General features: G+C 35.3%; 1 protein-coding gene, 1 non-coding gene and 1 pseudogene across 2 annotated transcripts; 1 reads left to right on the top strand and 2 right to left on the bottom strand.

Moving 5' to 3' along the window:
• Positions 1–323: 323 nt before the first annotated feature.
• Positions 324–1823, bottom strand: LOC142612245 (uncharacterized). Its single transcript, XM_075784364.1, has 3 exons — positions 1701–1823; positions 1186–1400; positions 324–597 (listed from the first exon to the last, which is right to left on the bottom strand). Exons 1-3 carry the CDS (start codon positions 1788–1790, stop codon positions 324–326), a joined length of 579 nt encoding a protein of 192 aa, XP_075640479.1. The 5' UTR covers positions 1791–1823.
• Positions 1824–4888: 3065 nt separating this feature from the next.
• Positions 4889–5109, top strand: LOC142614355 (small nucleolar RNA U3). Its single transcript, XR_012840430.1, has one exon. It is a non-coding gene; the product is annotated as a small nucleolar RNA U3 (small nucleolar RNA).
• A 5789-nt stretch (positions 5110–10898) lies between these two features.
• On the bottom strand, positions 10899–12093 carry LOC142612244 (uncharacterized; annotated as a pseudogene).
• Positions 12094–15401: the final 3308 nt, after the last annotated feature.

Genomic DNA, 15401 nt, shown 5'->3' with positions numbered 1-15401 from the left:
TCATATTTTGAAACTCAATGTAGCGTAAAAATTAAACCTGGTTTGTTGTAAGTTGAAACAATACCATTCCACTTTCCATTGGAGCTGTATATATATATTGGTGGCAAGAGCAAAGAAGAAGTGAAGAACAATATTCAAAAGCAGTGAAAACAAAATAAGCAAACAGAAAAGTATTAAAATGATATTTACAATGAAAATCCAAGCAGTCAAGCACCAGGTTGCTTGCTATACAAGAATCGCCCTTGTAGAAATGCACCCACCAACTACATTTGATCCTTGGACATGTGATTGAAGAAGCACTCACACACCCACATTATACATAGTCATATATTAGTTATCATAGTGTGGCTGTTTCCACTCTTAACAGGTTCCTCTTGAGCTTCTTCTAAGAAATCCTCTCTTGCATTGATAGCTAACATAAGAGCAACCAACCACAAGAGAGATGCATCCAAAGACACAAAAGCACCACCACCAAGGAGGCCTGTTTTAGCCGTGGGGCAATCTGTTTTGAGGTTGTGATGGACATTGCGGGACAGGTGAAATTGCTCTGTTAAGGTAGGCCATAATAGAAAGGTTGCCCCTAATCCAGTTGTAAACCTGAGTGCAACATTTTACCATCATTAGTTTTAATCCGTGAGTAATATTAGGAATACAACTTTTTACATAAGTGATTAGAGTAACAAAATAATTTTCATGCAAGTTGATTACTAATACTATTTTTGTTATGCACCAATCAAACAAATCGCATCAGTAGCTATAAAGAATGTTGTGTTGCTACATTTATTTTTAACTAGTGTATAACCCGTGTATATGCAGGGTACAATTAAAAAAAAAAAATAATTACACACGTATATGGATTCAAACCATACCTTCTCTCTCTTTTATTTTATTTTACTTTTTTTTTGGATATACACATGAGTTTACTTTTTTTTTTTGTTTATTGAGTTTTTGATAATTTATTTATATTAAACCCTTCGTCTTTTGCAACTCATTAACTTTCCTAGAATAAAAATTAAAAAAACTTAAATAGAAAACATGGCACAAAATTAGTCAACAATTGGAATCCAATTAAAAAAAAAAATATATATATATATATATATATATATATATATATATATATTTTAGCAAACACAATAAGAGTAGCATATAATGACTTTTGAGACTAGGAAAAGAATTTATACTTACAAAGCAACATTAAAGAAGATGGTGAAGTTGGTGCTTTTAAACAGGATGGAATTTGGAACTGATTTTCCTTGATAAGGGTAAAAGAGTGACAAGTAGGCAACCACGGTAGAAGCCAAAAGAAACAACAATGAGAGATAACCCAAAACAACTGTGGGACTTGATGGGTACTTGCAAATAACGACATCTTTCCCGGCAATTGGGGTGCCAGCTGCTGGCTATCAAAGCCCAAACAAAACAAAAATCAAAGAAATTAATATCAATTTAAAAGAAGAAGGAAAAAAAAAGGCATGCAATTGATTTAACTTAGCACTACAAATTAAATTTCTCAAGGTAATATTCAGGCAAGTATTGTAAATGAAAAGTTTTTAAATCAAAAAAAAAAAAAAATTGTGTAAGGAAACAGACAAATAGTAACAATTAATTGGAAAAAAATCTAATAAACAATACAATAAAATTTAATTAACATGTTAACAATGTGTAATGGTGTCTTCGAGATATAAGGGTTATAAAAATACCTTCTTAGTCTCGGCAAAAATTCCAAATATGAAAGAGATCACACCAAGTGTACCCACAATAAGAGCCATCTTTGTTGCAGTGATGGCCATGCTTACAACCAAGATGACAATTGACAAATAACTTGATTTTGAACTCCTGCAAGTGTCAAAGTGAAAGATTAAGAAGAAAATACATGAAAGCAAATGTGAGACACATAAATAAGTTCATTGTGAAAGGACCAAGCTAGGAGCAATATGGTCTATTACTAGGACCAATTGTCTAATAGGTGCATGAGTTATACAAATCTCATGGATGTTGGACTCAAGAATAAAATTCAAGACATGTTGGAAATTGGCAAAATTTCTCCATCATATTATAAGAGTTGAAACCAAATTCAGAGCGTGACATGAACTCCAAATTATAATCATCATAAAAGATAAAATTTTGGATAACTCATGAGCCCAAATAGTTAACAAAACGCAATAATATTCACAAGAGAGAGTTGAGAAGCAATAGTAAAGAAATAAAAATGAAACCTACCCTTCAATAGATTAAAGAAAAGAGAGATTAAAAAAATGAAAAGAAAAGAACCATTACCTTTGAAGGTTTGAAGTCTATGAAGACTGCAATTGAGATTTGTGTGATTATAAATAAGAGAAGGCGGAAAGTTCAAGTATGCATGTGGACAATTTTCACGGCAAATTCAGGGCATGAATCTTTGGAGACTTTGACAGCACAGATTCAGAATCTTGTTGGAAATTTAGCTTAAACGGATGCCTTTTGGCTGTGCATTTTAACCTTAAACAGGTGCCTTTTGGCTGTCTCTTAGTTAGCTAGCTGTATTTTTTTAGTTTTTTCTTTTTAATTTTCTATATTTGGTAATAGCCTTAAAAATGAGATTAAGTTGTTTTCAATAGTTTCCATATTGGTTCATAACTTCCTTTAATTTTCTATATAGAGCTTGGTTTCCAAAAGTTTTAACAAAAAGCAATCTCTAAACTCTGAAATATAGTTTTCAGTTGACTATAGTTTCCATATTGCTTACTAACTTCTTTTTTTGCTTTTTTTTGTTTTTAATAAGAAACATCTTATATTTAGCGTGGCATGAGATACAATTGTTTTCCAAAAAATTTTAATAGGTTTTTCCATCAACCAAATGTAGTTTTCCTTCAATTTTTTATAATGCTGCTAAACACTGAAAAATTCAACATTAACATTCTATATAAAAAAAATTAGTTTTTAAATTTTTTTTTTATTATATATTTGGTAATAACCTTCAAAATGAGACTAGGTCGTTTTCAATAGTTTCCATATTAGTTCATAATTTCCTTTATTTAGCTTGATGTCTGATACAATTGGTTTCCAAAAGTTTTAACAAAAAACAATCTCTAAAAACTGAAATGTATATAGTTTATCATTGACTATAGTTTCCATATTGTGTTCTAACTTTTTTTTTTATTATTTATAAAAAACTTCTTATATTTAGCATGGCATGAGATATGATTGTTTTCCAAAAAAATTTAATAGGTTTTTTCATAAACCAAATACAGTTTTCCTTTAATTTTATTAATGTTACTAAACACTGAAAAACTCGAAAAATTATTGTAAGTGCACAACTTGTACCCGGTCCAATTTCTAGATGGACTCAGGCTCAAAGAGTCTTATACAATGAAATTTGTAGAGTATGGGTTTGAAACCTAGGTTAGGGATATTGGAGAATTGATAAACAGGCTAAAATGCCGCAATCTATGCAAATAATAGATGAATATGACAAAAAACTTTCCTCGGACGTAAGTCGAGGACCACTTGTATGGCCTTTCTTTCTCTAAGCAAAATATTACAATTTTTAGTTTCTAAAAGAGGTCCTCCCTCTTCTTTCCTCTCTCGTCTTCTTATAACCTTCTTCTTCTTTTCTGTTTCATCCACGTGTAACACATATTTTTCTTATAGATACTTGTCCCATCCACCACCTTTTTAAAGTCTTCAAATAATAGCTGGAATGCTGAATATTACTGTTCATATGTCATTTCTCCATTAATGCGGCTAGGGAGGTAGATGCAGGGCCTTTAATGCGGTGGTAGCAGTTTTTTCCTCAGATATTTCTCACATGTTCCTCCTTCTAACGAGTGCTTGGATCACGCCTTTACCCAATAGATCTTTCAGAATTCTGTCTCTAAATCCTTTAGCATGTCCCATGGCCTTTATTGGGCCTGTCCGAGGAGATATTCCTCCTCGGAAAACTCCTCTGCCCCTTGTAGCGCGGACTGGCTTGTGGGCCTCGAAGACTCTGATTGAACAGACTAATACCAACTAACCAGGCCCAAGGCCCAAACGCGCATTTAAGCATTTTTACCCCCCACAATTATCATCACAAAAAGTTTTATATCAAAACAAATGGAGCATTAATGACTTTTTATAATTTAAAGTATTCAAATTGCTCCCACAAGTTATTTGGTTGATAATTTATTTTATTACACATATTTTAATTTTTTACTTTGATTGATTTTGATGAATTTGGAAATTTTGAATATAGTTTAGGCATATTATGAATTGCAATAATTTATTGAAAACACATGTTTAAATAATTGATAAAAGCCCAATTTATGAATTATAAAAAAAAAATAGCTTATAATCAAATGCCAAATGCACACTTAATACAATATTGGATATTACAACACCATTAAAGTAAAGTTGTATCTAATGTACAAAACTACTGTATTGATTGGTTTTTTTTTTTTTTTGGTCCTTATTTGGACCTGGTTAATGGGTGCCCTATTTTATTTTATTTTTTTTAATTTTGTGATATTTTTATTTTATCATGGATCCCAAGTAATTAAGGGGGCGTTTTGTTGTAAAGATTAAATAACAGTTTTCGTTATTTAAATAACACAACATGTATTTTCACAACACTTAAATAATATTACTAAAACAATATTACCAAATGGCCCTAAGATTTAAGAGCTGTCCTATGTTGCAGAAAAAAAAAAAAAGAAAAAAAAAGATTTAAGAGCTGTCCTAATTGGTCCAGGGAACTTGGGGGGCATTTTTGTCCTTGCCGAGACAGCAAAGAATGAAGTGGTAACGTGTAAAGGGGTAGTTTTGTCAATAAACAAGTAGTATGATTCTGTAACCGAAGCGAGCTTGTCCCATATCGATTAGATAGTTAGCAAGACTTCACGTTATAGCACTCGTTTCAACTTATTTGGTCACGACCTTACTTGAACAGGATCTGTTCTATAGGATCGTACTTCTGTATCCTTGATCACTAAGGAGACAGGACCCTAAACCCGGTGGATGAATCATGGCCGTGTGATCAGAGCGTGATTAACGGTCTTTGGTGCTTCTGATCGAGGCACCATTCTGTAGATGATCGTTCTTAACTTGGGCTTGCCCAGTTGGGATGGTCACATGGTGGCGTTTTTACAGAACTAACTACAAAACTCAAACTATATCATTAGTAAGCAAAGGTTTGAAACAATTTTGGTTTCTAACAATTCGAGTCTATTGGACTCGATTTTTGGTTTATATTTCTCCATCGCGGCACTGGCTGAGCTGGACAGGAAGTCCACGTAGGCACAAAAATCGAGTTCATTGAACTCGTTTTTTGGTCAAGAAAATCGAGTTCAATGAACTCGATTTCTATTTTCCACACTCTATGGCGCACGTGATCACTTAAAGTAAATCGAGTCCAGTAGACTCGATTTTTGGTCACGTGATCACTTAAAGTAAATCGAGTCTACTGGACTCGTTTTTTGGTCACCATGGTTTTCGGGCATGTGGACGTAACTCGAGTAAAGGAGGCTCGATTTATTTGCTTCTAAAAATCGAGTCTCCTGAACTCGATTTCTGTGAATGGTCCCCAACCCATCCACGTGTCATGTGGGTCCCAACTGAGACCTTTTTCCCCCTTACCCGGCTCACACCCTCTCTTATGTTCTCATTTCTCTTCTGCTCTCACAACAGCACCAGTCACACAACCCTCATCACTCATACAACCCTCATCACTCACACAACTTACTTCATCACTCACACAACAATCACACTCAACTTTCATCAACTCTTAGGTAATGTTTTTTATAATATTGATAATATTTTTTGTTAGTTAAATATAATGGTTATTTGCTAGGTTATTTTTTTAAGAAACAATTAGAACATATTAGGAAAATTTTTGTTTTTTTGTTTGTTAGTGTAAATATTGTGATTAGTTTGTTTGTTTGTGGGTAGTTTGTTAGTATATTGTGATTATTTTGTTAGTTTTTTTTAATTATTATTATGATTAATTATTGGAAATACTTAGTACTAAATATTGTGATTAATGTTATTACAACATATTTGTAAATTTTTTTTTTGTTAGTGTAAATATTGTAATTAAATTATTTGCTAAGTTTTTTTTGGGAAATTAATATTGTGATTGTAAATTGGGAATTTTTAGTACCAAATATTGTGATTAATTATGTTATTACAACATATTGGGAATATTTGCTTATTTTTTGTTAGTGTAAATATTGTGATTAAATTATTTTCTAGGTTTTTTTTAAAAATTAATATTGTGATTAATTATTGGGAATATTTAGTATTGGGGAAATATTTAGTACCAAATATTGTGATTATGCTAGGTTTTTATTCAAAATTAATATTGGGAATATTTAGTACTAAATATTGTGATCAATTGTTAGGAATATTTAGTACTTTTAGGTTTTTGTCATTGGTATGAAATGGATTATGAGTTTGATACCTAAGACACCCATTACAGTCTTTTTAGTATAAATTATTTCAAGATATAGTTGTTTCAGATTTGTAACAAAGATTTCAATGGGTAACTAGTTGCTATAATATTTTTGTTCATCATATCTTATTTGAATGGGTTTTGAAAGACATGCCTCTAGAATGATTTGGATGTGAGTATATGCAAATTTGGTTGAGGTTAGTATTGTTGGCATGTCATACCCAAAGTTTTGTGATTGATGTTGATTGAGAGTTATAAATTTGTCACTAACACAATTGCACTTGATGATCTATAGGTTGATAATGATCTATATAAATATATACTACGGTGGATCCCTTAGCAATGCCAACCCTTATGACGGATTTCCATTTCAAGGTCCGGGTATCCAGTGCTGTTATATGATGATACGCCATAAGTTAAAGACCTTGAGTGATTTGAAGATAAAAATTATGGAAGAGCTGCAACTGAACCCTGCTTTGCATGACATACATATTACTTTCCGTTCTCCACATGAAGTCCTCAATCAATGCATTAATTACAGATATATGGCGATAACAGAAGACAAACATGTGAAGTTCATGTTTCACAAGATGCGTCAATGGGAACAAGTAGCAAATTTTGAGTTGTACGTCACTTTGGAGCCGCGTGCAGAAGTCGGCATAAAGGATATTGTACAAACAACTACATCTCTACAGTTTGCAGTCCTAGATGATCAATGCACCACGTTGGGAGGCTATACACCCCCTTTTCAAGAGACACCAAGAACAGTTGAGAGCGAACCTGGCAATAGATATGAAGATCAATTTTGTACACATCGAGGTGAATCCTCTACAGTTCCAGTAGTTGAAGATGAAGACGAACACTGTGTTGGGGAAGATCTTGACGATAGAGATGAGTACGAAGAGAGGATTGAGCGAGGTGACTTTGATAGGGGTGTTGATGACCATGAAATTACTCTCAATCCTAATGTTGATGATATGGATGAATGTGATGAAGATGATGCAAACCCTACTGTTAGAGTTCAGCATGTTACAAATGCAATTCCCGTTTATGAACCTCCTGCCTTATCATTTTATGAAAATACTTGGAAAAATATGGTTGATCCTGAAGTTGGTGAGCAAACATTTGCTTCTTCTTGGAATGCGGACATGAATTTTTGTACGGGGTTGATTTTTGCGAATAAAGAAGCGGTGAAACGTGCATTAACAATTTATGCCGCAAAGCATAACAGAAACTTTCTGACTAGTAGGTCGACCAAAAGTAGACTGTATGTGAAATGCATGGATGGGTCATGCAAGTGGTACGTTGGAGCAGTCATGAAGCCTAAATAGGGAACATGGATGGTCACATCTTATGGGGGTCCTCACAGTTGTATGACCCTTGGCATGGCTCTTGATGGTAGAATGATGAATTGTAATTTTCTTGCAGCAGAATTTGTTCCAATGTTGCGAGAAAATCACACGGCAACAATTCAACACCTTAGAGATTACATCAAAGGGAAGTATTATGAACATAAGCTTTCTTACTATAAGATATGGGATGCGAAACAAAGGGCTATTGCAAAGATATTCGGCGATTGGGAAGAGTCTTACGAAAGGCTGAAAAAGTTGTTGTTGGCATACTTAGATCAAGAAGCTGGCACCCGATATTGGTATCTCACTGAACCGAGGGAGGAAGGTGTTACAATATTGCGATATGTATTTTGGGCTTTCGCTCCTTGCATTGAAGGATTCAGACATTGTAAGCCAGTAATCAGTATTGATGGGACCCAGTTGTATGGTAAATATCGAGAGGTGTTGATGATTGCAATGGCCACTGATGCCAACAACAAGGTTTTGCCTCTCGCCTTTGCTTTTGTGGACAAAGAGTCAGGGCCTAGTTGGAGGTGGTTTTTAGATTGCGTCAGGTTTGCACTGGGGGATGTGATAGCAAATAAGGACATATGTATAATTTCTGACCGACATAAGGGTATTCGAAACGCAATTGCAAACTGGCCTAGAGATGATCATGGATGAGTATGAGTATACCACAGATATTGCCTTCGACATGTTGCTAGCAACTTCAACACGCATTTTCAGGATGCCACTTTAAAGTCATTGGCCTTGAAAACGGGGTATGCTACTCAGGAAGCTAAATTTGAGTTGTACATGCAACCTATCAAGGAAGCCGAGATCGAGGCCCTTAGGAAGAAATCAGCCACTGAACAACAGGTAAGTGAACCTGACCCATCCATCATGCCATACACATATCTAATGAAAGAGGATATAGAGAAGTGGACCCAGCTACGTGATGGTGGATATCGTTATGGGGCTATGACAACCAATGTCTCGGAGTGCTTCAATGGAGTACTCAAAGGTGCCCGTGGCCTGCCCATTGCTGCACTGGTTGAATTCACTTGGAGCAAACTTGTCGCGTATTTCCATGATCGACACAAAAATATTACTCATGATCTCTTGGAGGGCAAGGTGTGGAGTAAATATGCCTTAGAAATCTTTGATGCAAATTTGAAAAAATCTAAAACACACCAAGTAAGGCCGTTTAATAATGTCCATGGTGTATATCAAGTAACGACTGCGTACAACATCCATAGCTCTGGAGGGGGACAACATAGTCATGAAGTAAACATATTGGCCAGAACATGTGGTTGTGGAAAGTGGCAAAATCGAAAGATCCCTTGTTCACATGCGATTACAGTTCTTCAGTACTTAGCGCAAGATGGAACTGCATATATTGACCCATGTTATAGTTTGGACAACGCCATTCGCACCTACTCACACCAATTTGTGGTGCCAAAGTCAGAGTCATTGTGGAGGGATGTGGAAGGTCCAAAGTGGGTGCCTGACCCAGACTTGTTGCGGGCCAAAGGTCGACCTGTGAAGTCTAGGATACGGAATGAGATGGATGGGGTCCGGCGAAAACAGGGAAGCCGAAGGCCAGATTCTGACTTGAGGGAGATTCAACAAAAGCAGAGCTGTGGACTGTGTCATCAACATGGGCATAACCGTAGAAGATGTCCGCTTTCCCGTGGGGTTTCGACAAGCAATATTGACCCAACCTAGGTAAGTGATGCTTTTATATAAAATGTCATGATTATATCAATTATCCAAGTTACGTAGATTAGTACAGTTGTTTTGGCTGTTGGTATCTAACGACAATATTTAAATTTTTCTCAGGTATGCAGATACTTGATTTTGGAATGCCATTGTAGATGTAAATTGTGGTTCTTTTTATTGTGTATTCGAACTTACTACTGGGTTGTATCGGCACAATTATTATTTTCTTTTAGCACTGAATGCACTTGTAATCGAAGTATTCTGTATCCAATGTACCCATTTTCTTCCTCATCTGTATAGCTTTGGATTCTTTTACGACCTTATTTTCGTCAAGTCTTATCTTATTTTTACTCTGCATGACATTGTTCACTTATTGTTTATAGTTTTTAGTCTTGTTAAGTTGATGGTGGCATTACTTGTGAGGAAGGAAAATAACCAATAAGGTGGTTTTCTAAAAGTTTTGCTTATTCTTCAGTTAACATACTGAATAGAGAGAGCAAAATATCGTGTTTCTGCACTACAGGGAAAAAAAAGTAAGAAAAATAAAGGAAGAAAAAAAATGAAGAAAAAAAAAAGGAAAAAAAAATAGTAAGCAAAAAAAAGGAAAAAAAAGTAAGCAAAGAATAAGGTAAGAAAAAAAAAGGAAAAAAAAAAGGTAAGAAAAAAAAGTAAGCAAAAGAAAGGAAAAAAAAAAGTAAGCAAAAAGAAAGGAAAAAAAAAAAGGTAAGAAAAAAAAGTAAGCAAAAGAAAGGGAAAAAAAAGTAAGAATATAAAAGGTAAGAAAAAAAAAGTACGCAAAAGAAAGGAAAAAAAAAGTAAGCAAAAGAAAGAAAAAAAAGTAAGCAAAAGAAAGGAAAAATAACAGCAAGAAAAAAAATGGAAAAACAAATCCAAGAAAAAAAAGGATACGAAAAAAAGTAAGAAGGAAAACAAAAAAAAAAATGTAAAAAAAAAACGTAAAAATCGACTTCATAGGGATCGATTTTGTCCCAACTCTCTGCCTGGAAACTCCGGAGAAGAGTACTCAATGTAGAACTCGAGTCCATAGTACTCAATTTATAGCAACATAAATCGAGTTCAATAAACTCGATTTATAAGGCCACATAAATCAAGTTCAATGAACGTGATTTATAGGTTTTTTAAATTTTTTTTTTTGGGTGGTTTCCTGTCACAAGCCCTACGTGTCAACCTCACAAAATCATAGTACTAATAATTTTACTTTTGATAGAAGCATAAATGGAACACAAAAAGTAAAATAGATGATTTTTATTTAGCAAATTAGTATCATTGCGGTAAATCTCAACATAATTTAAAAGCTACAGACAAATCCAACTACAAGCTATGCAATTCACATACAAAGCATTTCACAAACCAGCATACGGATTATCAAGAGGCTATACGACCATAAATAAGATCTAGCTAAATCCAATCCAATCCATTTAAGCAAGGATGGAACAAAGTGACAGATTACATATCAAAAGCAATCAAATTATATAGCCAAAATGGATAGATGATACACAGCTACACTATTGTTGCTTATAGTAGCCACTTTGGTAAGGAGGAGGGTATGGAGCTGGGATGGTGTAAGGAGGCCAAGGATGAGATCCAGATTGTTGTGCATGGGCATTGTAGTATGGATCTCGCCACCCCGGATAAGTAGGTTGGCCATACTCATGCCCAATAAGTGACTGCTGCTGTTGGGCTTGAGGATGTGGATATGGAACAGAAGTAGGTGGAACATGGTAAGGAGAAGGCACCTGTGGCGAGCTATAATCAGCTTGTGGTCAGCTATAATCAGCTTGTGGGGGACCATACCCAGGCATTGTAGGCTGCTCTGGTGGCTGATAGGAAGGTGCTTGTGGCCGAGGATCTACTTGCTGTTGTGAATTGGATCTTTGATTCTGATGTCCTACTGAAGGGTAGTTGTTGTAAGCACTTGCATTTTTATTATCCTGGAAATTGAGGCCCGCCATTTGTCTTTGCACATCTTCAGTCATTTCCCAGCACTGGATGTTTCTGGTCATGACAAAATCGCTGCATTGCTGCTTTACATTTGTGATTGCATTTTGTTGAAAAAAGATAGCTCATTTATCCACTCTTTTTTATGTTAATTCTATTGAAAAAAGAAAATCTTGCAAACACATGATGTATATACAAGTTACAAACATTCCTAAAGAATTAGGAAGAGAGTCCAACAAAAAATAGTCCTCTAAAAGAAATAGTCTATATAATCTATAATGGAATGCTCATCCCTAGTTCCAAGAGTAAAGAACTACTCATACAACACTCTGACTCTCAAAAAAGAACATTTCAACTCCATAACTGGAATCTCCACACCAATTTAAAAGTGGAAGGAATTCCTCCCTCTCACTCCACACCAAATGCATTACCATGATTACAAGAAGCATAAAAAATAAAAAAGTATGAATGAACACATACTGATCATGATACAATTTTATAGCCAGCCTGATATGTAGAAACCAAAAAACCAACCAATTGATTACTTGCTTGCACAGAAATTGCCCAAAGGAAAATAAGTGCAAAACCAGGATAATATAGAAAAGAAAGCTCTGCAATACAACAAATGTGCCTGTCACAAATGGTCAGCAGTTTGTACTTAGGGAGTTCAGACATGCCATTTGTGTAGACTGAATAAAGTAATCTTCTGATGAACTAATGACTGTATTGTTTGAGAACATCTTTGAAACTGTATTATTCATTATGAGAAAGTGCAGCTATAGAACAAACTATGATGGAAAGGAAAGACATGCCCTTTTTAAAGAGAACTACTAAAGTAAGTGTACCTTTGATTTTGATTGAAGGCGTGTCTTCTCTACCTCTTTAGCATTAGACTTTTCCAGCAGCCAGCCCATGCTGTCCAGTCATCTGCACGAGAGCTTGACCTGAGAGGCCAGACGCAGCAGCCTGACTTAAAGCAAGTTGGCGTTGATAAGCCAACAACTCAGCTGGAGAATAGCCTTGGTTCATACTAGCAGTTGGAAGTATCTGATATGGTTGAGTTGGAAGAGGTAATGGATTTGAAGCTGTCCCAGGAGGAGTTGGCTTGCTACCCCACGAGCACTACACACATGCATCCAAAATGTAAATATTTTCTTCAAGCAGGTAAAAATGCTGGTTGTAATTTCCACTACAGCCATTAATCATGTAACACAGTACTGCTTGTGTTTCTCATAATGTTGCCATGGGACCTCATAGGTCCTCTTTTGAAACTAATCACAGATAATAGCAATCTGCAACTTATTCTTCTAAACTGCCCAGAGCCACAGATAAATGTTTTCCTAACAGCAAGCCAGGCAAACAAATATTCAGTTCTCAGTTTGTTCTCATTTTCTTTTTTTCTTTTTCTTTTTCCTTTTACCCAATTTGGCAAGACTGAGCCAGTGAGGTCCCCACTTCCATGTAGACGACAATGCACAACATAATTGCTAAAACCAAAATCAGGAAGAAAGATTAAAAAACAATCTGGAGCGCCTCAAGGTTGTTGTTTACTTCCAAATATAAGTAACAACCAGCAAGTTCCATATATACTATTTCTAGCAGGAATTCGTAGCTTCTCCTGTCCACTTGATTGCCTTAATATAATATTTTATTGTGTTCCACATTTTTCCGGTCTTGTTGACCAAAATAATTTATTCATAAAGAAATTTTCTTTGATTACATTATAATCATTCAAGTTGATGCACTTGTAGGCATTACATAATCTATGTTTAAGATGAGCTCATAAAATATACACAATTTTTTGGGGGTGTCTGAAAATCTTTATGCATATAGGAAACTGGTTTGGTAGGAAGTAGTCATGCATCCATGCCCCCATTGCATAGGGTTTTTTTTATGGTTAGGTTACACACATCCAAAGGGTCTTGAACCCAAGACCTGATTCACATCCTCTATACAATGTGTCATTGTGTAAATTCTACCAACATTGCCATTCTCATACCACCACCATTGTTCCATCATTACGCCACTGCACCACTACCACCACTGCCAACACCACCACTACAACCACCGCCAACACCAAAATCATGGCGCACCATACCATCACCAAGTTATTGCCACCACTATTACCACCATCATTTTAAGTATCATAATACTCGAATTTCTTAATTTTAAATATATATCCCATGATTCCCATTGATTTATATTCCATAATCTTAAAAATTCAAAAAAAAAAAAAAAATCATCCAAACACAACCTTAGAATATGTTATTATTATGCTCAAATTGGAATGACGCAAAGTGACTGTCAAATGAAACAACCTCCCAGTAAAGGTTTTCTTACCTTTAAGGGTTTGCCATGAATTATCCTCCCATTAGCCATTTGAATGGCCGAGGCTGCTTCTTCATGAGTGTTGTATCTAACAAATCGAAATCCTTTATCCCTCTGGACACGCACCTCCTCTATAACCCCAGCTCCAAGAGCATGAAACTGACAATGGAGTTCAGCTTGAGTTACCTAAACACAAACACTGAAATTTCAGGGAGGAAGTACAAACTTAAAAAACAAATCTTGAAACTGAACTATTAGTTTAAGCCATGGGACCTTAATTGCAATTTAAAATTTAGGAAATGGGAAAATAAACTGACAAACTAACCAAAAAGACATGGAGTTTGATACCAGAAAATAATTCAAGATGACCAAGAAAACTAAAGAGAAGCAAAGAAAGAGTTTTTGCAATGAATCAAGACATCAAGAAAGAGTTTGAGGGACCTCATGATATGGAGAGCAAATGAGCTAAGCTGTTCATGAAGACAATGGGCTTGAAGGTGCAACATGCTCATTCAGACTTGTTTATTTTACTTAATAGCAAAATCCAAAATAAAATAAAATAAAATAAATAAGGCCAAGCTCTAAACTTGTTTGGAATACTATGATAGGTACACTAACTAGGAAAGTGCTTTTGCATGGCCCCTCTAACAATGGCGTAGGGATGGAGAAAACTGGAACATAGGCCAGGTGGTGGTTGGGGAAGATGGAAAAATGCAGCATGAATTCAGGGCAAGTATGGGTTTAATACCTCCCTGCCTCAGTTACAGAATTCTCTAGCATAGTTAAGTAATTTCTAAAAAATGCAGCAATTCCCTATCATAGTTAAGTAATTTCTAAAATATGCAGCAATTCCCTAGCATAGTTAAGTAATTTCTAGGCTAGAATTAATATACGTAGATATCTTATTAATTCCTTTGAAGATGTACCCTACTGCACCATTCCTCTCATATTCCAGGGTTCTTTTTCTCTTGCCTGCTTTCTTTCTTAGGATATTTACCTAAAAGATTAGATTGCAATATCAATGAGAAATTTGATAACAAAGGATTTCTTAATTCTGAAGTAACAGAGTTTCAGTGTTATACACCTTATGATCTCTTGATCCCTTTTTTTAATAAGTTTATGATCTCTTGATCCATACTTCCCTGGAAACCTTTCTAATTTTTCTTCTCCTTTAAATTTTTAGACTTCCTTTTAATAAATAATCTTTTTACCTTCTCCTTGTGCCAAACACACTGCTTGGACTTTGTATGCAAAAATGCAGAGATAGAATCAGTTATTTGCTGAGATATGAATCAGTTTGAGGTTGGTGTTGGTAATAGAATTAAATTTTGGCATCATGTGCGGTGTGTAGGTTGTACTCTCTCAGAGGCTTTTCCGGAACTCTATAGCATTAGTTGTAATAAGGGGTCTTCTATTGAGGATGTTATGCACTTTCCTAACCAAAGGCTTCACTGGGATCTTCAATTTTCTAGGGATGTCCAAGATTGGGAATTGGAGCATTTATACACTTCTTTGGATATTCTATGCCTCTTAATGGTGAGGAACATGAAGAAATTTGTTGGAAACCGGCAAGGAGTAAGAGTTTTAAAGTGCGTGAGTACTACTTCTCCCTTTCCTCAACTCTTGACACTCTTATCCATTGGAAACCTGTGTGG

The sequence above is a fragment of the Castanea sativa genome, chromosome 10 (assembly GCF_040712315.1).
Source record: "Castanea sativa cultivar Marrone di Chiusa Pesio chromosome 10, ASM4071231v1".
Lineage (NCBI taxonomy): Eukaryota > Viridiplantae > Streptophyta > Magnoliopsida > Fagales > Fagaceae > Castanea > Castanea sativa.
This window is presented reverse-complemented; position numbering and strand designations above follow the sequence as displayed.

What these genes read in the sequence shown, in the direction of transcription:
- LOC142612245 (XM_075784364.1), bottom strand. Translation starts at nt 1,790, where the DNA reads ATGGCCATCACTGCAACAAAGATGGCTCTTATTGTGGGTACACTTGGT. An exon ending in TTTTTGCCGAGACTAAGAAG is followed by an intron (nt 1,401 to 1,700) that starts GTATTTTTATAA and finishes GGGCTTTGATAG; the next exon opens with CCAGCAGCTGGCACCCCAAT. An exon ending in ATCTTCTTTAATGTTGCTTT is followed by an intron (nt 598 to 1,185) that starts GTAAGTATAAAT and finishes TGTTGCACTCAG; the next exon opens with GTTTACAACTGGATTAGGGG.